The sequence below is a fragment of the Heterodontus francisci genome, chromosome 19 (assembly GCF_036365525.1).
Source record: "Heterodontus francisci isolate sHetFra1 chromosome 19, sHetFra1.hap1, whole genome shotgun sequence".
Classification (NCBI taxonomy): domain Eukaryota; kingdom Metazoa; phylum Chordata; class Chondrichthyes; order Heterodontiformes; family Heterodontidae; genus Heterodontus; species Heterodontus francisci.
In genome coordinates, this window is record NC_090389.1 from 70,329,769 (window position 1) to 70,344,311 (window position 14,543).

Consider the following 14,543-nt stretch of genomic DNA (forward strand, 5'->3'; position numbering starts at 1 on the left):
GAAGTGACTTTGGAGAGCACAGCTTTCTTCTGTAACACCCACCACTCAAGTTTGATTTTAAAGTACCTACGTTAATTTGCAAAACTTTTAAAGTTTCATGTTCAATGTATTTAGGGTGCACAGGAAACAAGAGGGAAACAGAATGCCAATGGAGTCGGAATAGGTGTTTTCCTCAGCAGTGAGGAGGATAATTCTGGAACAGAAACTGATATCTCCTAGCAGGTTACAATATGAATATACATTTACTATGCATCAATTAAAAAACTTTTTTCTATTGATGTAAACAAATTAAACTGGACAAAGTTCCATCATGTGAAAAAGATAGTGTTGGAAAGTTATGAAGAATAAATTATTCTCAAAAGACTTTTAAGAATGCAACACTGCATAAACTTTGCAGAACAATAAAGTCAAAAACAAACAATCTGTGAGAAAATTAACTAATACCACTCACTTATGTAAAAAGCATTCTTTGGCTAATTCAATCTGCAGTGTTCCACCTTTCCACTTTGATTTATTCAGAATTGACATACCTAGAATCATAAAAATACATAAAACTGTTGAACATGGGCATCTTAACAGAGCTAACATATGGAGATGGAACAGCGGCCAAAAATAATCATGCCCGGTCTGATCCTCCAAAGGATTTGATTAGCTCTTTTTCTGGTTTCTGATTGAATGATCTTCAGTAAATGCAAAATTTATGAGAATACACATAAAGCTAGTCAGCTCACTTGCTATGGACACTTTACTATGTAGTAGAGACAAGTGTTTGTCCATATCCTGTGAACTCATCAGATGTAATGTTAGATAGTAAAATAAGTAATTTTATTTGTAATTATGTGCCTTTTTAAAATAAACTGTGAATAAAAATTACAACGGGAATCTGTACACAAGATAAATTGCATGAGAATATTTAAAGAAAATTGAATGATATCTTATACTCACATCGTTTTAATTCAGTTTCTGAGGTACTGATATTAACATAACCAAAGGTCTTCACGGGATTTCCTGAAAAAGAAATTGTAATTACTGAGTTTGAGAATAAGATACACTTTGAAAACCTTAAAAAAGGCAGTACTTTTACAATACATGCTCATATACTAGATAATCTGATAGATACAAGGCTGAAGCATATATTCTCAACTAGGAAACTGGAGTTTGTATCTCATTCTCGACTAATTTACTCATTTGGGTATTTCATGTATGTTACGCTCATCCAGTAGGGGAGGAAAGGTGTGACTTGTAATTTTAAAAAATCAACCAATGGCCCAGATATTGCAGATGTGTTCGCCACTGATGTTGAAGAAAGCTGCCCAAAAAAGACTTAGCGAGCTCCATGGTGTGATTTTCACTTTTACTGACATTAATTAGAACCTGGTGCCAAGTCAGAGGGATCTCCTGGTGAGCAGCAACAGCAACATCAAGCAGGGCTCGCAGCTAATCACATTGAAGAATTCTCAAAGATAGATATCCAAGAAGTCAAATCCACTGATTATCCTTCACTTTTTATAAATTTTACAGAGAACGAAATGAAGATTTCGACATACACATTAGAAGCTGAAATATCATAATACTTAATTATATTTTTAAAAACCATGGAATCATAATGGAAAAAACTGACACTATACAAATCTAAAATTAGTTTTCCAAGGCAAGAGAGGTTATTCAGTCGTAGTTATGACTTAGTACGATAGTACGCCATTAAAAACCCAGTTAGACCTCATTAATACGGTATAACTTTTCAGGGGTTTTTAAACAGCAATATTACAGCATAAAAGAAGTTCACAACAGGAACACAAAAATCCGAGTGTATCAGGCCTGTGTCCTCAGTACCTTGCTCTATGGCAGCGAGGCCTGGACAACGTATGTCAGCCAAGAGCGACGTCTCAATTCATTCCATCTTCGCTGCCTCCAGAGAATACTTGGCATCAGATGGCAGGACCGTATCTCCAACACAGAAGTCCTCGAGGCGGCCAACATCCCCAGCTTAAACACACTACTGAGTCAGCGGCGCTTGAGATGGCTTGGCTATGTGAGCCGCATGGAAGATGGCAGGATCCCCAAAGACACATTGTACAGCGAGCTCGCCACTGGTATCAGACCCACCGGCCGTCCATGTCTCCGCTTTAAAGACGTCTGCAAACGCGACATGAAATCCTGTGACATTGATCACAAGTCGTGGGAGTCAGTTGCCAGCGTTTGCCAGAGCTGGCGGGCAGCCATAAAGACGGGGCTAAAGTGTGGCGAGCCGAAGAGACTTAGTAGTTGGCAGGAAAAAAGACAGAGGCGCAAGGGGAGAGCCAACTGTGTAACAGCCCCGACAAACAAATTTCTCTGCAGCACCTGTGGAAGAGCCTGTCACTCTAGAATTGGCCTTTATAGCCACTCCAGGCGCTGCTTCACAAACCACTGACCACCTCCAGGCGCTTATCCATTGTCTCTCAAGATAAGGAGGCCAAAGAAGACAACAGTTCAGTGATTTCTAAAGATTACTACCTGCAGGGAGTTAACTGCAAACTCCATGGAAGAGCATGAAATCACTGACAGCAACTTCTGGATTTCCGTGTTTAAACTGCGCATGTGCGGATTTCTATCAATTTCACACTTGTAATGACATCGAATGCTGAGTTTCGCTGTCATTACAACCACAAAATTCACACTGTTAAATTCCAATACATATAGTTACCTGCAATATTTAAAAACTCACTCCTACAGATAGATTTGAAATTAAATCTGTTTCTCCAGGAAGTGGATCCAGTAATTGTTTAGTCTAATATACGATCTGATTTTTAAATGTGGAACTTAGATCAGAAAAACATGGCTTTTGGGGAAAAAATAGCCAATTTAATAAAAGGGATTCAAATAGCAAGGGGTTGAGGGGGGGGCGCAGAGTGAGAGATTACAGATGATTACAAATTAAACAGATAGATGGAACAAGCTGGTATATCTGAAGTAAAATTGTACTGAGCTTGACTGTGAACATTAACATTACCTTCGTTGTCTTTCCTGAACACAATTTCTACATCTGTCACAGCTCCAAATGTGCTAAATCTTTCCTTAATTTCACTTTCAGAAACCATGTGATGCAATCCCCCAACAAATATACGCTTCAAACTTTTGGCTGCCTCCATTTTGTGGTTTGTTGCATCATTTTAATTGGAAAATGTCAAACGATCTCTGTGACAAAAGACCAAAGATACTTTCATGTAGAATAAAGTAAAAAAATCATATAAATTACACAACTTTTATTAACAACATCCACAGAACAAAATGTATAAAGAGAACAAGTATATTAAACAAGCAACTTCTGTTTGTCTCTACTATTTGCAAATATTCAAGCTTTGTTTTGTAATTTTAGGCCACGGAGTACAAAATAAATATTTCACAACAAGTAAAAGGATTAAATGGCATCAAAGAAAAGTCAGATAAACTGAATAAACCAATAACAGTAAAGCTATTTGCACAAAGAAATTAAGATTTCAGTGGACAACAACTTGTATTTATATAGCACCTTGACGGGACTAAAATATTCATAGGAGAGTGATCAAACAAAATATGACACTGAGCCACATAAGAAGATATTAGGCCACGTGGTCAAAGGCTTGATCAAAGATATAAGCTTTAAGAAGTGTCTTAAAGGAGAGATAGACAGGTGGAGAAGTTTAGGGAGGAAAGTTCAGAGTTTAGGGCTCAGGCAGCTGAAAATCAAGGATGCGCAAGAGGCCAGAATTGGAGGAGCACAGAGATCTCGGAGGATTGCTGGGCTGGACGAGGTTACAGGGGTCGGGAGGGACAAGGCCGTAGAGGGATTTGAAAACAAGGATGAGAATTTTAAAATTGAGATGTTGCCGGATAGTGAGCCACTGTAGGTCAGCAAGCACATGATGGAAGAACAAGACTTCATGCGAGATAGGATATGGGCAGCAGAGTTGTGGATGACTTCAAGTTTATTGTGACTGAAAGGCAGCCAGGACAGCACTGGAACTGTCAAGTCTGGAAGTAACAAAGCCTTGAATGACGGTTTCAACACCTGATGAGTTGAGGCACGGGCTGAGTCGGGCGATGATACTGAGGTGGAAGTTGGCGGTCTTGGATATGTGGTCGGAAGATCATCTGTGGGTCAAACGCAACACCGAGGTTGCAAAGGGTCTGATTTAGCCTCAGCCAGTTGTCAGGGAGAGGGATGCAGTCATTGGCTAGCGAAAGGATTTTGTGGCGTGGACCAAAGACAATGGCTTTGATCTTCCCAATATTTAGTAGGAGTAAATTTCTGCTCATCCAGGACTGGATATCGGACAAGTAGCACGAGAGTCATTCGGGAGGGATCGAGGGGGATGCAGTGAGGTAAAGTTGGGTGATGTCAGCACAGATGTGGAACCTGACATCATGTCTTTGGATGATGTCCTTGTGGGGCAATGTGTAGATGAGAAACAGAAGTGTGCCAAGGATAGATCCGTCAGCTACTCCAGAGTTAACGGTGCGGGAGAAGGAAGAGAAGCCACTGCAGGTGATTCTCTGGCTACGATCAGATAGATAAGAATGGAACCAGGCAAGCGCAGTCCCACCCACTGGAAACAGAGGAGAAGCACTGGAGGAGGATGGCATGGTCAACTGTGCCAAAGGATACTGTTAGGTCACTATTGCCACATTCACAGGATGTCATTTGTGATTTTGACAATACAGTGGCAGGGGTGAAAACCTGATTTGAGGGGTTCAAACATCGAGTTCTGGCAAAGATGGGCAAGGATTTGGGAGGTAACAGCTGGTTCAAGGACTTGAGAGGAAAGGGAGATTAGAGATGGGGAGATAGTTTGTAAGCTCAGAGTGGTCATGGGTGGGTTTTTTGAGGAGAGAGGTGACAATGCAAGTTTTGAAGGGGAGTGGGACAATATTGTTCACAATATCAGCTAACATGGGGGCCAGGAAGGGAATTTGAGTGGTCAGCAGTGTGGTGGGAATAGAATCGAGGAAGAAGGAGGTGGATCTCATGCACAAGATGAGCTCAGAGAAGGCATGAGGGGAGACAGAAGAGAAGCTGGAGAAAAATATGAGTTCAAGGCTAGGGCCTTGGGGGAAGTTTGTCCTAGTGGAAGGGAGGGAAGTGGCAGAGTCAGCTGAACAGATGGTCTTATTCTAAGTGACGAAGTCGTCCATGAGCTCCTCAAACTTGCTGTTGGAGATGAGGATGGAGGAGTCAGGAGAGAATGGTTTAAGAGGGTAGTTGCCAATTCAATCATACACTTCCTTGTATCATCTGGATAATCATCGATAAAGATTTTATATATGGTGGATCTACTCATGTTCAAATAAATTTGGAAGATTTGTTATTTTATAAAGGGAGGAAAATTGTATGGAAAATGTACTGCACGAGTGGTATATTTTGGGTATTGTTGAGAATAAAGGGAATGATGATACAAATAAAGAAATTAATGTAAAATAGAGTAAATCACAGCAATTGAAGTGAATATAATTAATTGACAAAAATAGTAGATTGTAAAAATGTTATTTAATTGTGGAGGATTTTGAAAAGAGAATGGTAGCTCAAATAAATTGTGAATATTTAAGGAAACAGAACATGAAAATGTATATCTAATTTGTAATGAGTATATAATTCATGTAGAATAGGTACTTTAAACCAGTTGATCTCCCACTGCATTGTACTCTGGGAGACTAGACCAAGTGTGGTTTTCTGGTGAAACAATTATAGTCCAGAACATGCAGGTGCAATGCAATTCCCCTTTTATAAATCATGCATGGCGTTCTTAGCATTATATATTTGTTATAAATTCTGTTGTACACTCACTTACAATGAAAAATATCTACGTTGTCTTTTTTTGATTAGAGATACAACACTGAAACAGGCCCTTCGGCCCACCGAGTCTGTGCCGAACATCAACCACCCATTTATACTAATCCTACACTAATCCCATATTCCTACCAAACATCCCCACCTGTTCCTATATTTCCCTACCACCTACCTATACTAGTGACAATTTATAATGGCCAATTTACCTATCAACCTGCAAGTCTTTTGGCTTGTGGGAGGAAACCGGAGCACCCGGAGAAAACCCACGCAGACACAGGGAGAACTTGCAAACTCCACACAGGCAGTACCCGGAATCGAACCCGGGTCCCTGGAGCTGTGAGGCTGCAGTGCTAACTATGCCACTATGCCGCTCTTGTCACACTATAATTATACCCTGATGTGCTTCTTGAGTAAGGGTAGCCAGATCTTACTAATGAGCAGGCCACTATCCAGGGGGATAGTGTGCCTGTTACTTTTTTTTCATGTTTGTGCTTTGGGCTCGAACTGTTCATTATTCTAACATTAACACACTCTCTCCACTAATGCTTTGTCTTTCACCACACCATCAGCACACTCTCTTTGCCTTTGCTCTATGGCGTCCTTGTCAGTTAATCTTTCCGGCCCTCTAGCCTATCACACACCTTCCCTTTTGTTCTCTCCCCCCACCCCCGTTTTACTTGTTTAAAAGCTATTACATTTATAATCTTTGCCAGTTTTGATGAAACGTCACCGACCTGAAACGTTAACTCTCCTCTCTCCAGAGATGCTGCTGAGTATTTCCAGCACTTTCCCTTTTCAAATTAACGTTTACAAACTCAAAATCTTGCTCACAACAGTGTTCAAATCTTAAATATATTATCGTTACCGAAAACAAGAATATTCAAACATCAGAATCATTTTCCCATAAACATCACCACTCACGTTGCCATAGTTTGAGGTCCGTCCCAGTTATCATCCCACACAGTCCTGTTCAAACACTTCAGTTCCACGAGTAAAGAGAAGTGTAAAAAAAATAAAGGGAGGCTCAGGCCATAAAAAAAATTAAGCGAAGTGATAATCAGCAAATGCGATTCACATTATTATTATTAAAGAAATATATGTTTAAAAAACAGAAGTTTTTGAATCTCAAACACTCCCTGTCAATATAGGGCCATTTACTCGTGTAACACTGAAAAGGAAATGCTGCACGTTAACAAAAAAAAATCATAGAAAGGGGTGCAATAATCAATATAAAAATATCAACAGGATTTTACTACGGTTAAACTGCTCTTGAAGAAAAAAGTAATTGTAAAGAATTAATATATAATTTAAATTTCTATCACTTTACAGTTCTAGTGAACTTGCGCGGTTTTTGCGCGGTTTTGGACTGATGGAATTTACCCGCAGATGATTCGTATTTGGACGAGTCCAGAGCCTGCTGGTTTTGAATCGGTCGCGCGCGGCTTCTGTTGGTCGCTGCTTTGCACGTTCGGGATTCCCAGGACCAAGGTTTAAAAACTTGATTTGACGTTGACTCATTTTTTAAAGGAAATTTTCATATTGTCATTCTAATGTGTAACTTATTATTTTTGCCTGTCTACGATTTAATAGAATACGGGGTCGGATTTATTGGGGTTACAAATTCAAAACGGGCGGTATCGGATGGGCCGCCCGTTCACGGCACCTCCTTATATTTAATTTCATTATTTGTATATATATATATATATAGAATTCCATTGACTATAATGGAACTGAATATTAGGTGTTGCGTATAATCAACGGCGGAACCAAAACCGCTCATTTTGCGCCACCGCCCGAGATGGGTTTCTACTCCGTTATGGTTGATGTAGAACAATCCGACGGCTGAAACTGGGGACGTGTTAGTTACTGCGTTAAAGCAAGTTGTTTGTGCGGGAAAGGGAATCTGAGCAGATTATTACCAGAGTTTTATTGCTAACTCCAGTGTTCAGGAGTTAACATGTACCCGCCCCGGAACGTAATTTCGCAGCCTTTGGTTTCTTGCAGGGGAACAGATTAATTAGTTACGTGAAGAGAAGGAGTCAAGTTTTAGGTGTAACTGTTCATCAGAACTGCAAAGCAAAAGTAAAGCTTTCTGGTAATGTGGAAAAAGGGACGGGATGAGGGAGGCCAAATGCTGATGAGGTGACTGCCTTACAAAACATCTCCATTCTGTCACATAAAAATAAAAGCAAAATACTGCGGATGCTGGAAATCTGAAATAAAAACAAGAAATGCTGGAAGTACTCAGCAGGTCTGACAGCATCTGTGGAGAGAGAAGCAGAGTTAACGTTTCCGGTCAGTGACCCTTCTTCAGAACTAGTAAGAAGGGTCACTGACCTGAAACGTTAACTCTGCTTCTCTCTTCACAGATGCTGCCAGACCTGCTGAGTATTTCCAGCATTTCTTGTTTTTATTCCATTCTGTCACAAGTGTGATCCTGTGTCTCACCACCTTAACCCCCACTGGAAAGGGTTGTTGGAGCTGAGAACGAGTCATGAGATTATGGGTTTTGGCAGCACTGGAGTGGGACAGAACTGGGAGTTGGATTGTCGGTTTTGGCTCATAGGAGAGGGGAGCAATGCTAGGGTTTGTTAAGACCATGTGTGGTTTTCAAAGGGGTGCTGGAGAGGTTGGCCTGGTATAATGGGTGAGTGTGACTGTCAGGGTTTGGTGGCATTGGTGTCCAGCAAAAGTAGGAAGTAAATCTCAGTGTCTGCCAACACTAGGAGGGCAGTCCTGGGTTCTGACAGCACAGGGTGAGGTCTCGTACTCACCCGTCCTTTTGTAAACTACTACTTCAAAACATCAGATCTTGTCCTGCAATCCCTTTACCAGTGTTGTTTCCCTGTCTACTACTTTCTGTCCTACATTCCACATTGCATTAAGACCCTCATGTTACTGGCTGCAATGAGGGAGCAGTGAGCATCGGTGGTAGGATAATGGGCATTTTGAGAGAGTAGTTAGCGAAACATATGGGATCTTGGGCTTCATAAATAGAGGTATTAATTGCAAGAGCACGGAAATTATGCTAAATCTTTATGAAGCTCTGGTTAGGCCACAACTAGAGTATTGCATCCAGTTCTGGTTACCACAGTCCTTGAGAGGGTGCAGAAGAGATTTACCAGAATGCTTCCAGGGATGAGTGATTTTAGCTGCAAGGTTAGGTTGGAGAAGCTGGGGATGCTCTCCTTGGATCAAAGGAGGTTGAGGGAAGATTTGATAGAAGTGTACAACATTATGACAGTTTTAAATCGGATAGACACAGGAAAGATGTTCCCATTAGCTGAAATAAGGACAAGGGGACGCAGACTTAAGGTTTTGGGCAAGAGATGCAGGGGGGGAATGTGAGGAAGAACTTTATTACGCAGAGAATGGGAATGACCTGGAACTCGCTGCTATGACAGTGGTGGAAGTGGCGAGAACATAACATAAGAATGAGGAGCAGGAGTAGGTCATCAGCCTGTCGGGAGAGAATGAATGATTTTGAAAGGGAGCTGAGCTTGCCTGGCAGTGGGTTAGATTGGGGGAATAGGCCTGGCTGGATTGCTCAATAGAGAGGTGGCATGGACTCGGTGGGCTGAATCGCCTTCTGTGCTGCAATGACTGATCAGTCAGAAGGGAGCTTGGGCAAGGTTGGTATATGAAACTGGAGTAAATGAGATCTGATGGTGATTGGAAGGGAAAGTTGGGGATGGGTGGAGGATAAAGCATACCAAAGATAAATTATTTGAAATGAAATGCTGTTTCTTAGAGTTGTAAATTTGTGGCAAATAGTTTTTCAGAGGGCCAAGGCTTCTTCAAAAGCACCTTTCAATCCCACAGACTCCACCACCTAGAACAACGGCCCCCAAACCTTTTTACCAAAGGGGCAGTAACAAACATGTACTCACCCTCCCGTGCCTGATGGAGGAATCATTCTCTGAAACCCTCAGTGTGATTTATGCACTTGCTTCTCACTGACTAAGTGGCCAGTGTCTGTGGTCATATTGGAGACAGCAATGTACACTTCAGCATGCAGATGATAGTCGGATAGTCTTGATCTGAACCTTAATTTGACAGTCCTCACCCGTGAAAATGTCTGCTCACAAATGTACGTACTGCTGAACATAGTAATGAAGCCCTGCGCAATTTTTTTCAGACATGAAAAATTGTCACTTGCGAGGTGCTTGTAGAATGCAGTCAAATTGCCTTCATTGTACTTATCCTTCAAAGCATTGTTTGGCTGGAGATCAATGAGTTCCATTTCTGGAGATTCTGGTGCTGAATCAACACCGACAGCAAACGGATTTTCAAAAAGCCGTATGTCAGCATCATGTCGGTGGAAATCTTGGAATCTCTCGGACAACTGCTCTTGTAGCAATGCAACCTTTTGCACTGCCATGTTCCTTGGAAATGTCATTCCCAGAGTTTGGCTCTGTTCGAGAGTTGCACAAGCTGGAAAATGATTGAGTTTGCCCTCAGCTAACTGCTTACTAAACAGCTGCAGCTTCATCTCAAACCCTTTCTCATAGCTATATAAATCGCAGATTAGCTTCCCTTTACCCGGCAATTTAATGTTGAGATCATTTATGTGCTGAGTCAGAACGTTTGGAAAACCGAGCTTCCATAGCCACTGGCTATCAAAAAGTTCTTTCACATGCCTACCTTTTTCAGTCATGAATGTGTGGATTTCGGTGCACAGCTCCAAAAATCTTTTCAGCACTCTGCCGTGACTGAGTCACTGTGGTAGAGCACGTCGCTGTACAGTGCATCAATTTCTTCAAATAACATAGGAATTATCTTTGGTTAGGTGCATGAGAATGGATGAAATTTACCGTTGAAACTACGACTTTCATAACCTCATCGAAGTCTAGTGCCTTTCCACAAAGTGACTGTTGAGGGATAATGTAGTGTAATCCGATTGGTTTTGCTAATCCCATTAATTGTATGTGGCTGTTAATTCAACCCATCAACCTGGCACTTTTTCCTGTCATGTTCCTTGCCCCGTCAGTGGTAACACAGTTCAGAATTTCCCACTTTAAATCTAGACGATCGAGTGTTTTGCAGACATTCGTAAAAATGTCTGCCCCCGTAGTAGTGTCTTTCATACTATGCAGCCCTGCCAGTTCCTCGGTAATGTTGAACAATTTGTCAATACCATGAATGAGTACAGGCAACTGAGCTGTGTCAACAATGTCATTGCTCTCGACCAAAGCAATAGAAAAATCGTTAAAATTTTGGGCATAACCTTGTAATTGTGTCAACAGGTCATCACCTAAGTCCTCTACTCTTCTAGTAACTGTGCTAGCTGACAGACTCACTGCTTTGAAGAGGTCTCACTTTTCTGGGCATATTTCCTCAACTTCTTGTAGTATGCAGTGCTTGATAAACTCTCCCTCTGTAAAAAGCTTGTTGCCCACTGCTATTAGCTGAGACACCCGGTAGCTGGCTCTAACAGAGGCAACGTTTTCCTCAAATTTCCTTTTGAAGAGATTTTGCTGGCCTGCGAGGGATTTTTTCAACTGCTCAAATTTTTCCTTCCTGCATTCACCCGCATATTCAGAGAATCTGTCCTGGTGTTTTGTCTCGTAATGCCTTCTAATGTTATATTCCTTGTAAACTGCAATGGTTTCTTGGCATATCAAACAAATAATTTTATCTATGTGAGGGACACAAAAATATTTGTCTGACCACTTTTCATTAAATTTGTGACATTCTGCATCAATCTTTCGTTTCTTTGACATGATGGCTTAAAGATGTGGTACTTGAAAAGGGCGACAACAAAAATATTGAAGTCTGATGTAGAGTGGGAACCGTTGCAATGCATTCTTTTTAATAGGCCTATTCGTTACTTGCCTTTGATTGGCTGCCCTCAATAATTGTGCACTTTGCAATTGAACCAATAAGAGTAGAGAGACATCAATGCGTCATGGGCTTGCGTTTTTTCTGCTGTGCATTGTCAGATTTATATCTATTTCCATTGGCCATACCTTAATGCTTATTAAATTGATCTGTGCGGTTGAATTTTTTTTTTTAAGCATTTGTCGGGGGGCTAGTCAGAAATATTAATCGGGCTGCATTTGGCCCACGGGCCATACTTTGGGGACCCCTGACCTAGATGGATAAGGACACCAGGCACATGGGAAGACCATCATCACCACGTTTCCCTCCAAGTCAAACATCATCCTAATTTGGACATGTATTGGTGTTTTTTTTCTTCATCGCTGGGTCCAAATCCTAGAATTCCCTACCTTACTGCACCTTGGGAGTACCTTCACTGTGCAGTCTGTAGTAGTTCAAGAAGGCGGCTCACCACCACCTTCTCGAGGGCAACTAGGGAAGGGCCTTGTTAACAATGCCCATATCCTGAGAATGAATTTTAAAATAAAATTGTTATTTTTCAGTATTTTATGAATACAAATTTGAGCTAATTGGCCACAAGAAATTTACAAATAATGTGTGAGGGACTGGAAATGCTTAATTGTTTTTAGAAATAAGTCTTCTTCTCTTCTTTGGCCTCCTTATCTCGAGAGACAATGGATACGCGCTTGGAGGTGGTCAGTGGTTTGTGAAGCAGCTCCTGGAGTGGCTATAAAGGCCAATTCTAGAGTGACAGGCTCTTCCACAGGTGCTGCAGAGAAATTTGTTTGTCAGGGCTGTTACACAGTTGGCTCTCCCCTTGCGCCTCTGTCTTTTTTCCTGCCAACTACAAAGTCTCTCCGACTCGCCACATTTTAGCCCCGTCTTTATGGCTGCCCGCCAGCTCTGGCGAACGCTGGCAACTGACTCCCACGACTTGTGATCAATGTCACAGAGGAGATGAATAAGTAGATTCCATGGTGATGGCATTGTAATAGCTCATAGCCTTCAATCACTCTAATTTCTGGAAATGGGTAACACTAGCTGGAGTACTTTTAATGAAAAAATATTTTATTATTTTGAATGGCATATGAGCAGAAGTAAAAGTTTCAGAATGTGTATGGTTAAACTGTGTTTAATGCATGTGCTGAAAAGGAGATGCCATTCTCTTCTCATGACAATATGCATGTTGGGGATCTATTCTTCGTATGTCTGAACAGTGGATCTGTGATCCCAGTAATATAGTCTGGCCTAATCATGCATGAAGAATAGAACATTAATTTGATGTAGTTGAAAGGAGATAATCGGGAACACTTGTGCGGAAAAGTGGACATGAGGCACAAATTAAAACTGCTAGAGTAGTAAGCTTTTCTCTCATTAGCTGAGATGGCAGAGGTCTAAGTGCCTTGGCTGTGCTGCACATAATTGGAGTCAAAGGTTCAGAAAACCCCTGAGAGTCTTGATCAGTTGAGGTTGGGGGCTTTCAGGTATTACCAGGCCCCAAGATGGAAAATTGCCTTTTGAATTTCTAAAGGAGAAATTGAAGCAATGCTGTAAAAAAAAAAGAAAATCTTTAAGAAGGAGGAACAAAAAAGAGGCTGGCAACTCGCTCTGAACCCCAATTGTGCATCTTGTAGCAGCAGGGCATTCGGAGATGGGTTCCTGCAAGAAGAGGAAAAAGAATTCAGCTTCCACATGAATTTCATGTTTTCCTCTGAAGCACCAATAATAAATTGTTAAAATTATTGTTGTAGTACAGAAGTTCTGGCATCGAATGGTGCTATTGCACTGTCTAATTATTCATGTTTTGCAATAATGTAGTTTTTATACATTTAAGCACACTCCTTTGAGGAAGGGGGAGATGAAAATCAATTTTTTGTAATTTTTGGTGAAGATTGTACAGGACATACTTGGGCAATTTTCCACATTATCGGATAGGTGCTAGTGTTGTAGCTGCACTGGAACATCTTAGCTCGGGCGTACAGCTAGTGGAGCACAAGTCTTCAGTGCTCCAGCAGGGATATTGTCGGGGCCTTTTGATTCTGTATTAATGTGTCATCTGAAAGATGGCAGCTCTGACAATGCAGCACTCCCTCAAAACTGCACTCATACCTGCCTAAGCAATGTGCTTGAGTCTCTGTAGTGGGGCTTGACCTCCAATATTTTGACTCAAACAAGATTGCTACTACAGAGCTAAGGCTTTGTTTAGTGCCTTTAGATGACAGTGATCTCGAAGTGCCAAGCCTGCTATACTCTCAGCACTCCATGAACTGCTTTGCCTGTGCTGGGACGAGGGAGCACGACCACAAGACATGCGCGATGCCAATATCATCACCCTCTACAAGAACAAGGGATGACCGCGGTGACTGCAACAACTATACCGTGGAATCTCCCTGCTCAGCATAGTGGGGAAAGCCTTCACTCAAGTCGTTTTAAACAGACTCCAGAAGCTGGCTGGGCGTGTCTACCCTAGGGACAGTGTGGCTTTCGAGCAGAGAGATCCACTATTGACAAGCTATTCTCCCTTCGCCAGCTACAGGAGAAATGCCGTGAACAACAGATGCCCCTCTACGTTGCTTTCATAGATCACACCAAAGCCTTTGACCTCATCAGCAGACGTGGTCTCTTCAGACTACTAGCAAAGATCGAATGTCTGCCAAAGCTACTAAGTATCATCACCTCATTCCATAACAATATGAAAGGCACAATTCAGCATAGCGGTGCCTCATCAAACCCCTTTCCTATCCTGTGGCGTGAAACAGGGCTGTGTTCTTGCACCTACACTGTTTGGGATCTTCTTCTCACGGCTGCTCTCACATGCGTTCAAGTCTTCAGAAGAAGGGATTTGCCTCCACACAAGATCAGATGGCAGGTTGTTCAACCTTGCCTGTCTTAGAGT

At 41.7% G+C, this 14,543-nt stretch overlaps 2 protein-coding genes across 5 annotated transcripts in view; one reads left to right on the forward strand and one right to left on the reverse strand.

The window, feature by feature from the left end:
* nol8 (nucleolar protein 8) overlaps positions 1–6,914 on the reverse strand; it is a 55,733-nt gene extending 48,819 nt beyond the window's left edge. The window contains exons 1-4 of one of the 3 annotated variants that reach the window (XM_068051876.1): positions 6,728–6,914; positions 2,993–3,177; positions 946–1,008; positions 452–530 (exon numbers count right to left, since the gene is read on the reverse strand). In XM_068051876.1, coding sequence (XP_067907977.1) covers positions 452–530; positions 946–1,008; positions 2,993–3,131 — 281 coding nt within the window. In that variant the 5' untranslated portion in view covers positions 3,132–3,177; positions 6,728–6,914. Of the gene's footprint in view, positions 1–451; positions 531–945; positions 1,009–2,992; positions 3,178–6,540 lie in introns of all 3 variants that reach the window. The other 2 variants (XM_068051878.1, XM_068051877.1) reach the window with 2 other exon arrangements.
* Positions 6,915–7,221: 307 nt separating this feature from the next.
* The window catches only part of cenpp (centromere protein P), a 392,661-nt gene continuing 385,339 nt past the window's right edge, over positions 7,222–14,543 (forward strand). For both annotated transcript variants that reach the window (XM_068051890.1, XM_068051891.1), the window contains exon 1: positions 7,222–7,294. The gene's annotated coding sequence lies outside the window, so the exon portion shown is untranslated. The remainder of the gene's footprint in view (positions 7,295–14,543) is intronic.